The 12486-nt window shown below is 45.7% G+C and overlaps 1 protein-coding gene across 1 annotated transcript in view; it reads right to left on the bottom strand.

The window, feature by feature from the left end:
* Positions 1–12486, bottom strand: part of LOC142575024 (uncharacterized) — a 248964-nt gene that overhangs the window by 168829 nt on the left and 67649 nt on the right. Inside the window, exon 2 of the mRNA XM_075683996.1 lies at positions 9326–9392. Within this exon, the coding sequence (XP_075540111.1) occupies positions 9326–9378 (53 nt within the window). The 5' untranslated portion in view covers positions 9379–9392. The remainder of the gene's footprint in view (positions 1–9325; positions 9393–12486) is intronic.

Here is a 12486-nt window from a genome sequence, read left to right as displayed (position 1 = left end):
ACACGCATGGAAGAAAGCTATCCGAGAGTTTCGCGATGCTTGTCAGTTTCAGATAAAGCGAAACTCCAAAAAGTACGTTGCAGCCATAGTGCACGCATGGAAGAAATCTATCTGAGATTTGCGCGACGCGTCTCAGTTTCACATACAGCGGAAGCTCCAAGCAGTACGTTGGAGCCATAGTGCACGCATGGAAGAAAGATTTCCGAGAGTTGTGCGATGCGTCCGAATTTCAGACCAAGCGAAAGCTCCAAACAGTACGTTGCAACCATAGTGTACGCATGAAAGGAAGATATCCAAGATTTGTGCGACGCGTCTCAGTTTCAGGTCAAGCGAAAGCACCAAACAGTACGTTGTCGCCATAGGGAACGCATGGAATAAAGCTATCCGAGAGTTGTGCGATGCGTCTCAGTTTCAGACCAAGCGAAAGCTCCGAACAGTACGTTGCAACCATAGTGCACGCATGGAAGAAAGATATCCAAGATTTGTGCGACGCGTCTCAGTTTCAGAGAAAGCGAAAGCTTCAAATACTACGTTGCAGTCATTGTGCACACACGGAAGAAAGCTATCCGAAAGTTGTGGAACACGTCTCAGTTTCAGGTCAAGGGAAAACTCCAAAAAGTTCGTTGCAGGCTGAGTGAACGCATGTAAGAAAGATATTCGAGAGTCGTGCGATGCGTCTCAGTTTCAGGTCAAGCGAAAGCAGCGAAGAGTACATTGCAGTCATTGTGCACACACGGAAGGAAGCTATCCGAGAGTTGTGCGACACGTCTTAGTTTCAGGTCAAGCGAAAGCTCCAAACAGTACGTTGCAACCATAGTGCACGCAAGGAAGAAAGATATCCGAGATTTGTGCGACACGTCTCAGTTTCAGGTCAAGTGAAAGCTCCAAACAGTACGTTGCCGCCATAGTGAACGCATGTAAGAGAGATATCCGAGAGTTGTGCGATGCGTCTCAGTTTCAGGTCAAGCGAAAGCACCGAAGAGTACGTTGCAGTCATTGTGCACACACGGAAGAAAGCTATCCGAGAGTTGTGCAACACGTCTCAGTTTCAGGTAAAGCGAAAGCTCAAAACAGTACGTTGCCGCCATAGTGAACGCATGGAATAAAGGTATCCGAGAGTTGTGCGACGCGTCTCAGTTTCAGATCAAGCGAAAGCTCCAAACAGTACGTTGCAGCCAAAGCGCACGCATGGAAGAAAGATATCCGAGAGTTGTGCGACATGTCTCAGTTTCAAAGCGAAAGCTCCAAACAGTACGTTGCAGCCATAGTGCACGCATGGAATAAAGCTATCCGAGAATTGTGCGACACGTCTCAGTTTCAGATCAAGCGAAAGCTCCAAACAGTACGTTGCAGCCAAAGGGCACGCATGGAAGAAAGATATCCGAGAGTTTTGTGACACGTCTCAGTTTCAGATCAAGCGAAAGCTCCAAACAGTATGTTGCAGCCATTGTGCACTCTTGGAAGAAAGCTATCCGAGAGTTGTGCGACGTATCTCAGTATCAGATACAGCGAAAGCTTCAAACAGTATGTTGCAGCCATATTGCACGCATGGAAGAAATATATCCGAGAGTTGTGCCATGTGTCTCGTTTCAGATCAAGCGAAAGCTCCAAACAGTACGTTGATGGCATAGTGCACGCATAGAATAAAACTATCCCAGAGTTTTGCGACACGTCTCAGTTTCAGATCAAGCGGAAGCTACAAACATTAGACAGTTTCAGCAGAGCTCTGCTTACTCTCCGCTCCGGGCACATTTGGCTGCATAGAATGCATTGACTTCGGTTATCTAACAAGCACGTCTCCCAGAGAGGCCAGTTAGGTGCTCTCTGCAGGTCTGTAAAATGACAAAGACAGCAATTAAACGCACCCTGACGCTCCGAAAAATCACGTTCCTCATGGAACGTCCGCAGCACTCTACGTTCCGATGCTGTAATGAGCGTTGCGCTCAGGTGCGTCATTGTTCCCGGTAAGGTTCTGCTGAGTGCCTATGTGCAAATTGTTTTGATACGCCGGTCTCAGCGGAGCGGATCGCAAACGATCTGCTAAAGCTCTCTATTATGCTGCAGCCATAGTGTACGCATGGAAGAAAGCTATCTGTGATTTGTGCGACGCGTCTCAGTTTCACATACAGCGGAAGCTCCGAACAGTACGTTGCAGCCATAGTGCACGCATTGAAGAAAGCTATCCCAGAATTGCGCGACGCGTCTCAGTTTCAGGTACAGCGAAAGCTCCGAACAGTTCGTTTCAGCCATAGTACACGCATGGAAGAAAGCTATCCGAGAATTGTGCGACGCGTCTTAGTTTCGGGTTCAGCGAAAGCTCCAAACAGTTCGTTGAAGCCATAGTGCACGCATGGAAGAAAGCTATCCGATAATTGTGCGATGCGTTTCAGTTTCAGGTACAGCGAAAGCTCCAAACAGTATGTTGCAGCCATCGTGCACTCTTGGAAGAAAGCTATCCGAGAGTTGCGCGATGCGTCTCAGTTTCAGATACTGCGAAAGCTCCAAACTGTACATTGCAGCCATAGGGCACGCATGGAAGAATGATATCCGAGAGTTGCGCGAACCGTCTTAGTTTTAGATACAGAGAAAGCTCCAAACAGTTCGTTGCAGCCGTAGCGCGCCCCGGGAAGAAAGCTATGCGAGAGTTGTGCGATGCCTCTCAGTTTCAGGTCAAGCGAAAGCTCCAAACAGTAGCCATAGTGCACGCATGGAAAAAAGATATCCAAGATTTGTGCGACGCGTCTCAGTTTCAAAGAAAGCGAAAGCTTCAAACAGTACGTTGCAGCCATAGTGAACGCGTGGAATAAACTATCCGAGAGTTGTGCAATGCGTCTCAGTTTCAGAGAAAGCCAAAGCTTCAAACAGTTCGTTGCAGGCATAGCGCGCCCCTCCAAGAAAGCTATCCGAGAGTTGCGCGATGCGTCTCAGTTTGACACCAAGCGAAAGCTTGAAGCAGTACGATGGAGCCATAGGGCGCGCATGGAAGAAAGATATCCTAGAGTTGTGCGACACCTCTCAGTTTCAGGTCAAGCGAAAGCTCCAAGCAGTACGTTGCAGCCATAGTGCGCGCATGGAAGAAAGATATCCGAGATTTGTGTGACGCGGCTCAGTTTCAGAGAAAGCGAAAGCCTCAAACACTACGTTGCAGTCATTGTGCACAAACGGAAGAAAGCTATCCGAGAGTCGTGAGATGCCTCTCAATTTCAGGTCAAGCGAAAGCTCCAAGCAGTACGTTTAAGCCATAGTGAACGCATGGAATAAAGCTATCCGAGAATTGTGCGAAGCGTCTCAGTTTGAGGTCAAGCGAAAGCTCCAAACAGTACATTGCAGCCATAGTGCACGCATGGAAGATATCCGAGAGTTGCGCGACACGTCTCAGCTTTATATACAGAGAACGCTCCAAGCAGTTCGTTGCAGCCATAGCGCGCCCTGGGAAGAAAGCTATCCGAGAGTTGCACGATGCGTCTCAGTTTTAGACCAAGTGAAAGCTCCAAACACTACGTTGGAGCCATAGTGCAGGCATGGAAGAAAGCTATCCGTGAGTTCTGCGATGCGTCTCAGTTTCAGATACAGCGGAAGTTCCAAACAGTACGTTGCAGCCATAGCATGCCCCGGGAAAGAAGTTATCCGAGAGTTGTGCGATGCGTCTCAGTTTCAGACAATTGAAAGCTCGAAACAGCACGTTGCATCCATAGTGCACTCATGGAAGAAAGCTATCCCAGAGTTGTGGGATGCGTTTCAGTTTCAGATCGAGCGAAAGTACGTACCAGCGATAGCGCGTGCCTGGAAGAAAGCTATCCGAGTGTTATGTGACCCGTCTCACTTTTACATCTAGTGAATGGTCTAACCCTTACCTATAATATAGCGTGCACTGAGAAAGAAGCTAACGATATTTGTGCGACGCGTCTCAGTTTCAGATCCAGCGAAAGCTCCATCCGCTACGTAGCAGCCTTAGCGTGCACATGAAAGAAAGTTGTCCGAGATTTTAAGGCGTTAGCCTTTAGTGGCTCTAGAGTGTCCGTGCACAGTCCGTAGTGGACGCAGGAAAGTGGTGATTACCGGCGAGGGGAGCAAGGAGAGGAGGCGTCATGCCAGTAGCGCTGTGCAAGTGGGCGCGTGGGAGAGCGCGGGCGAGCGCGGGCGAGCGGGGGAGGGGGGGGGGGTGCGCGCTTAACGGTGACAAACCTTGAAGCCATATGGCTGTGTTTGCATCCCATGCTCGCAGCCACGGCGGCGTCCGTTAGCAGAACAGTTCTGAGAACAGCAATAAAGGGAGTTATAGACAGGCTTTCGCCTATCGCGGTTCAGTTCAGCAAAGTGCTCCCAGATTTTTCGTCATGCGTCTCACTTTCAGATGCAGAGAAAAGTCTAGCCCGTACCTAGCAGCCACAAAGCGCCGGGAAGTACGTTAACCGAGAATTGTCGGACGCGTTTCCTTTTCAGATCCAGCGAAAGCTCCAACCCGTATGTACTCAATCCGTATGTCCTTTTTGCTATCGGGCAGTTTTGGCACCAGCATTCGGTCACGCCACCGGTTAAAAAGCCGGATTTTTGCGTTATGGGGCATATATGCCTTTCCATTAATACCCAACAATAAGCCATCGTAATCTCACCGGTCACATGACAGCAGTAGTCATGGTGATCGCGCCTTTTTCTTAGCGCCTTCTTGTACATTCACGGGAAGCTTTTACTTCCTTGTCTTCAATACAAAATATTAGTGCAGGAGTCTCTCGAGGAAGCCTTCTGGTGTAGCCTTTGCGGTTAATTTATCTAAATGATATCTTATGGGAATGTTGGGAGTTAGCACTGTGGAATTGACAGTAAATTTGTGTCTTATGCTGATGACACTTCAGTGTTCATATCCGGAAATCAGAAATTGATATCGAAGAGAAAGCTAGTAAAAGACCAGATTCATGAATACATGGCCGGAAGCAAATAGTCTGTAGATTAATTTTAAAGATACAAAAACGGTATTATAATTTCCAAAAGTGAAGAAAATATCCAGGCTGCTCAATGTATTCTTAAGCCAGCATCTTGTAGAGATATTAGTTTATGTCAAAATCCTTGGCGTCATATTTTCTAGGCACTTGACTTGGAATGATCATGTTGATTATATCAGGTCAAAAATATCTTCAGCACTCAGTTTTTATGTCTCACCTGCGCGCTATTCTTCCTGTTAAAGTTAGGCTGCTCATTTATAGCTCTTTAATTCCCTCACACTCTTACAACACTGCCGTACCCTTTGGGGTACTACTTTGGGTTTGGGGTATGAGTATCACTAATTTGCCTGCCTCAGAAAAGAGCTGTGAGATGCATTGCTGGTGTGCCTTACTGTTTCCCAACACGTGACCTGTTTCATTATTATGGAATGTTACCCGCGTCTGCTTTATACAATTACAAACCTTTATTGCGTCTCAAAGCTACTTCACGAAGTAGTGAATATTATATTGGTCGTCTTGCAGAACTTGTAAAAAAAACCATGCCCAGCAGACTAGCCCTAAAGAAACGTAGATAGTTCCGACATCTAGAGGACATTACACTGAAAAATTTATCTCTTAAGCTCTGCCAGTGTTATTCAACAAGTTAAACCAAGACATAGTTGACCCTTTTGAGTATTCAAATCTTTTCATTAAACATTTGTTTTCTAAACAAGTTTATGTGATGATACGAGATGCATTTTATCATTATATTGTTTCTTTCTTTCCCATAGCGTGTTTCTTTTTTTTTGTACGGCAATGAATAGCGGTGTTTCTTACCTAGTGTTCTTTTTTATTCTATTCTCCCTCAAATGTTTGTTTTTGTAAAAAAAATCATCGTTTGTTGTTGTTCTGCTGTACTGCCAAGTTGAAAAATGGCGCACGACCTCCGTCAAGCTTGCGAGTTTTTAGTCATGTCTCCTTCTCTATTTCAGAGAAAATAAAAAATTGATTGAATGACTGATGGAGTGATTGATTGATAAATACAAACAATTCCTTTAATAATATATACGCAGAAAAATCACGGTGGATAATCATGTCCTACCAAATAAATTTGCTTCCTCATTAACTCGAAACGAATATGTACTTTGAGGCCAGTGTAGACATTTTTAAATAGCAACTAAAATATATTGTCAACCAATACGTTCCCATTAGTCAGTTTATGAATCTTCTTTCCTTTTAGTGAATACAAAAACGTTTTGCGTTACGGAGGGTGCACTTGTCATGCATGGTAATGTATTTTATATTTGTGAGATAGATTATTTGCACTGTACGTAGGTAAGCTATCTTGTATCGGGGTTTTTTGGTATATTTTTCTATAGATGAAATGAGCTGTGAAACTTCTACCTTTTTCAGTTTCTTTATTATGTGAATTACTTTCCATGATGTGCCTAAAAAACCTACTACATGCTGCGAACTTGTGACTATCCACTTGAAATGTTATATGCTTGTATAGCCGGTATAGAGGTCTCCGTCAGGTCTTCCTATAACTTAACCATCTGTACCTTTCTTGGTGTATTTCAAGAAAAATGGAGCACTTGTGCCTGAATACACCACACTGACAGTTCCCCAAAGCCCGCGTAGTAAGCCAACTTGTACACATATCGTACGTAATATGTATTCGCGATAGAGAGAACCACCCTTGGGGAGCATCGCTAGACCCGTCGAAGCCGAATCTGTGGTGCGCGAAGCTTCAAAGCACTCGCCTGCGCATTTTCAGAACGAGAACAAAATCATTGCTGCACCTTGTAATGAGTTCATTTGCAAGTGAACCTGAAGAGGAGTCATGGCACGGGTCGAATTTAAATATTTCTCCCGATCACACTCGCAGCAACTTAACTCTCTCTGGTATTAGCGTATCAGCTAACTGGCTATCACTTGGATCATTCATCCTAATTTCTCACTGGCAGCTCTTAAACTTACTTACTTCTCTGTTAGTTGCTGGATCGGGCATTATAGCAATATGGATATTACTGGATTTAAGCAGCGCGGATGTGACAAGACTTAGTGCTGTTGTCCTTGAAATATAGCATGGGTTTATTTTTTTCGGAGAACACATTACATAAAAATAACGAACCGCGTGCACTATAATTCAGCCATTACGCGCTCAGTAAAAGCAGAAATGGAATTGCACGACAAATAGCAATATGCAGCTAGGTAATATAAGTGTAAGAAATTTCAACTATTTATTATATATGACACATGTTCGAATTGTAAAATAAATGTGGTAAGGTGGTCAAGTCATTTATGCTTAGCAGAATCCCAAGCACTAACAGCTTAGGCCGTCTTTCGAGACATTGTTTTTTATTTATTCTAATTAGATTTCCAAACCGTCCCTCTGGGAGTGCGGGGCGGTTCCGGACTCCTGTGATCCTTAAAGGGACACTAAAGGTCACCAGAAAGTCAAGTTAAAGTGATAAAGCAATGCTCTAGAACGTCTAAGGCGTCAATATAATCGCGAACAGAGCTTTAGTAACCGAGAAATTGAGGTAAAAGCATGACACGATTTGAGACCCCCCAGCGACATTCCGGTACTAGCCCGATGACGAAAGCACTCCTCATCGTAATTTATGTCACTAGTAGTCAACTGCGCGTATTTAAAAGATAATTTCATTAGATTATAAGACGGAAGGAAACGCTACTTGTCTACTTCTATTCGATTCTAAGAAAAAATAACATTTTGACGTTACCCTTGAGTAGTATGGCTGGTCGAAAGGTTTCGTTTTCGCTCGACTCTGCGCGCTCGACTTTGCGCCGCGCGCGCTTTGGGGTTTCAGTTGTTTCGTTATCGCGTCGTGCTGCGCTGGTTCTGCTGGCTCGCGAAACTTGCATTTGGAACAAGCAGCGAGAATGCCACGTCCATGTGATGTCGTGGGATGCGCGAACGGTCCGCGGAACTTGGCCAAGGGCAGTTGCAGCGGCGAATCCAACGTTACTTATCACTGTGTGCCAACGAGTGAACCTATCCGTTCGAAGTGGTTAAGTGCCGCACCTCTTCCACAGCGCGCTGGCAAAGAGCCGAAAAATCACGTAGTGTGCTCGCTGCACTTTCGTCCAGAGGATTACGAGTTCAACGCCGACTTACTGAAGTCGCGTGAAGTGCCTTTCAAAGCAGGCCGTCGTCGTAGTAGTACGCAACGACGCCGGCAGCGCGAGCCCTCAAAGCAGGTCACGTTCATCAGTGCTTAAATGTCTGAACTCGAGCCCAGCATCGCGAGCTAATGTTTCGTTGTCAGGGTCATCCATTGCAACGAGCGTAGTAGAACCAGCTTATCGTCGTGCGCTTTCCCTACCGCTAGCCACCATAGTTCCGCTTTCGCGCTGCTGCCGGCTCTGTCTTGGCTCTTTCTGGCCGCGCGTTTGTGTTTTGTGCAGAAAAGCCGTAGCGCCGTCTGCGGGAGCCGTTTTACTCACCGACGGCGCAACGGCACTATGAGACCATGACGTCAATACCCCTCGATCGGAGGGCGGGTGATTTGAACTGCGCTAAAGGTACGTGGACGCTTCAGAACGCATTTTCTCTTAAAATAAGTCTCTTTCGAGGTTTCTGGGATGGTATTTGAACAGTCCACGTGGACTTAATACTAACCTTTAGTGTCCCTTTAAGATGAATGAGAAAGCGATCGTCCCTGGTGGCTCTTCCACCGGCTACACTTGAAAGAGCTTCAATTAAATCTATTTTTCTAGTGACAAAAGCAGATGATGGCCATTCAAAATGGACATGTTCAACCTTAGACTTGGAATAAACCTGCTTTCTACAAGCAGCAATGCGCCACAGAAAACCTGTGTCGGGGCCAGAAGCTATCGCGAAAGGATTTCTACGTGAAGCTTCCTGGTGCAGTGTTCTCAGCTTGACTTCTAGGCGAGCCAGGCACTAAGCGAAAGTACCGAAAATCTTCGAGAATGCATTTCTACCTTCCATTTAAAAGCTACTAAATAAGGGCTACTAAATAAGGCTAATAAAGAAAGGCTACTTGTAATTCTGGGACGCGGGGGCTCACTCATCGCGTCCTTCAAAATCACTTCTGAGGACTCGACCTGCTACCAGACTTGTTTAACATGCATGACACAGAGATTTCAGACCAGTACCCCGAATTTTCAAGGGCTTTAAATTTTTTGACAATTTGAGCTCAGCGCTGCGATTTAACAATGCTGACTTCATTAGGTGTATAAGTTCAGCTATTACCAAATGCTATAAATATTTCGCACTAATCAACGTCACTGACACAATGTGGGGTAATGCTGTTACTAGGAGAAGTCCGCTCATACTCAATAAAGTCTATTGGCAATTTAAGCCGCTAGCTCTTCACAGAACTGAAACCGTCATCTGGCACATTCCCAGAACTTACGATTTTTCCCCTGTTCCGCTGCCGGACTCTGCCTCAGGAACTTGCTTCTTCATAACTGAATGCGTGCCTGAAAATAACAAAGCAAAACATCTGGAGAGCCTGTTCCTGGTACATTTAGGTTTTATCATAGAATCGCTAAAGGCGAAAAAGTCGGCTTTATAGCGACGCATTCTTTGCCTGGTTCTTGGCACTTTACGGTATGCTATGAAATCTTTTAACGCATTTTTCGCTGCCCCTAGGCTTGTTCTGCAAAAAAACGGCGAAGTTCCGGTTCAAGAGCCCCGCGGATGCGCACTGTACGAGGAGGGGGAAAGAATAGATGCGCACGACGGTGACAGTGTTGCGAGGGCTCGCGCATGGCGCATGCGCACTTTTTCAGCCGCGGTAATCTGAACGGCATTAAACATGACTGCGTGTTGTGCCATGCTCGCCGAACTGGTCATCGGTGTTGCGTGACTCGAGGGCATCGTTGCCGGTGAGGTAGGTGTTACCTAACCACCGTGTTCTTATTGATGGTTCGTGTAAAATAGCGCAAGCGTTATGATAACGTTTCCTACCGAAGCTGTAGGCCTCTAGTCCCTGTATGCATTACCGCATGCGCTTCCAAGGGGGAATACCCTGACCGGCTTAAGTCCGTATGGGTGACAGGAATGTGTGCGCTGATCCCCGAGATAGTGCAATACCGGGCTTACCCGCGGTGGAGGTGAATCAGGCTGAAAACATTAATTAATTAATTAATTAATTAATTATATTCATTTTCTTTGAAAAGGAAGAGTACGGGATTGAAAGCTGTAACAGCTTGACCGGGAGCCGCATTTCGATGGGGGCGAAATGCGAAAACACCAGTGTACTTAGATTGAGGTGCACATTGAAGAACCCCAAATGGTCCACATTTGTGGAGTCCCCCACTACGGCGTGCCTCATAATCAAATCGGGGTTTTGGCACGTAAAACTCCATAATTTCTTTTCAATATTAACTTTTTTTTCCAACAACTTCACGAGGTCACCGCTACTTGGAAGTTGGCAGAACAGCAAGATGGGGGCGGCCAGTAATACATAAGAACTGCAAATTGGACAAGCATTACCAAGCGACATGTAATGCAGAAAGAAAGTAACAAAGCGCCAAAAAATCATACAAGCAAAAATGGCAGTACAATTGCCAGTGCAGCTTTTCTGGCCTGTCTTGCTTCGTTGCCGTCAATGCCTAGGGGACCAAGATTTCTTTCAAGCCGTAATAAAACGGCTTTTATCCTTTGCCCCTTTCACAATGCGTACGTCATGTTTTGAAGAACAAATAAAGTGAATGTACGAAGTAATAACATGAACAGCAGTGGTCAACAACAACAGGAACAAAATGCAAGGCATTACCAGTCCTGAAAATAAATGGGCTGGCAAGAACGTTTCATAAGAAAGTTTGGGTTACAGGAAGCAACAAAAGCTTGTCCCTTTAATATGTGTAGCTGCGAAGTTAGCGTGTAGAACAGATTGTTCGTCACAGGAATTTCTTAGGGCGCGTACGAACCAAAGCACATCGTCTGGTCAGACGAACACTTGTATTTACTCGTAGACCTGCCAGACGAAATGTATCCGCCAACTTTGAAACATTAATATTTTGGGTCCAAATGTAACCGCATAATTTCGTAATTTTAAAGGATACGCTATATATGTTGTCGCGTATTAGTGACGGTGAAGGAAGTAGAAAAACTGGGAATGACGAAACCAGCGTGCAATTGGGCGAACCTGTGCCCTCAAAAACAGGCTACACTCAAAGAAGCGCGATAGCGGCGAACGCAGTCGCCGATCTACGAAAATCTGATCTGCCGGTCATGGGCGCCGGCTTTTATACACGAGTAATCGAAGTTTCCATAGTAATCACTGGCGCCCGCTTGTCTTCCATAGAGTTCTACACAATTTGCGTCTCGCACGCAATCAGCTTAGACAAGCTTCGGTGACAACACAACCATCAATAACATTCGAGAAACTTCTGGTACATGCGGGCGCGTCCCGCGCTGAGTGATGACATTTCTTAGACGGTGAAAAGAGCTCACCCGTAAAGATGAACAATTCCACGCATCGATTGTACTCAAGAAGCACCGTCCCGATGGTACACACTAAACAGAAGAGCGAAACGCATAAGGACACTTATTAAACAAAAGTATCAAAACAACAAATTAACAAAGTCCAAAGTAACACAGTCCACGTGCCAATGCACCCCTCTATATTAGAAAGTGCCCATAGTGTGGCAAGCTGGCCTTCATGCGCTTTATTTGTTTAAAATCCTCTTTGACTAGTAATGAGAGGGGAGAGGAGTCTGGCGACGGCGCCTGTGCACGTTGCCTGTGCTTCTGTGGTTGCAACGTCACGATGTTACCCAGTCGTGTGCAATAGATAGTTTCAAAACACTCCTAGCCCAACAATAGCACAGGAAGAGAGAGTTTTAATGAGATGCTGGAGATGTTAGCCTGGCGTTTTTTCTGATTTTCTACTCCAGATGCCGGTCGATAGTTATAATATTGACACGTGTACTTATTTGTACTTTTCTTGGGCACTGCATTTCAACCACCAACAACTTAAAGCTATCGCTCAGCGCAATCTGCGCCTGCATGATTGGAACTTACGGGAATATTACTGTTGTTTCTATGCATTGTCTGTTGTCACTGAAGCTTGTGTAATCTGCATGTATATGTGACGCGAAGTGTGCAGTACTTTTAGGATGACGATTACTCTGAAAACTTTGATGACCCAAGTACAAAAGCTGCCGCCCTTGACTGCAGCTCAGACTTTCGACAATCGGCGACTGCGTTCGCCATATCGTTATTCTTTGAGTGTAGCCTGTTTTTGAGCCCACAGGTTTGCCCAAGAAATTGCTAGTTTCGTCATTGACAGTGTGCTGATTTCTTCGTTGTCACTAATACATGACATCTGGTGGAGTTGCTGGGTACGTTCAGCACTGAACTCACCCGAAAAGCCGTGATGCAAGCCCGAACCTGGAATACAGCACCAAGGTCAGCACGGACCATCGAGCAAACTGCAGACTATGAAACTTGTCCCCGGAGCGCAGTCTTCTACCCGAGCAGAGCAGAAGCATGAACACAAAGTAAGCAGCAGCGATCGCAACAGCGTCGCCATCAGTCGCAGAGCTTCAGCTGCCCAGGGAGCCA

The sequence above is a fragment of the Dermacentor variabilis genome, chromosome 3, assembly GCF_050947875.1.
Source record: "Dermacentor variabilis isolate Ectoservices chromosome 3, ASM5094787v1, whole genome shotgun sequence".
NCBI lineage: Eukaryota > Metazoa > Arthropoda > Arachnida > Ixodida > Ixodidae > Dermacentor > Dermacentor variabilis.
The sequence above is the reverse complement of the archived record's forward strand: the minus strand, read 5'-3'. Positions and strand labels throughout refer to the sequence as shown.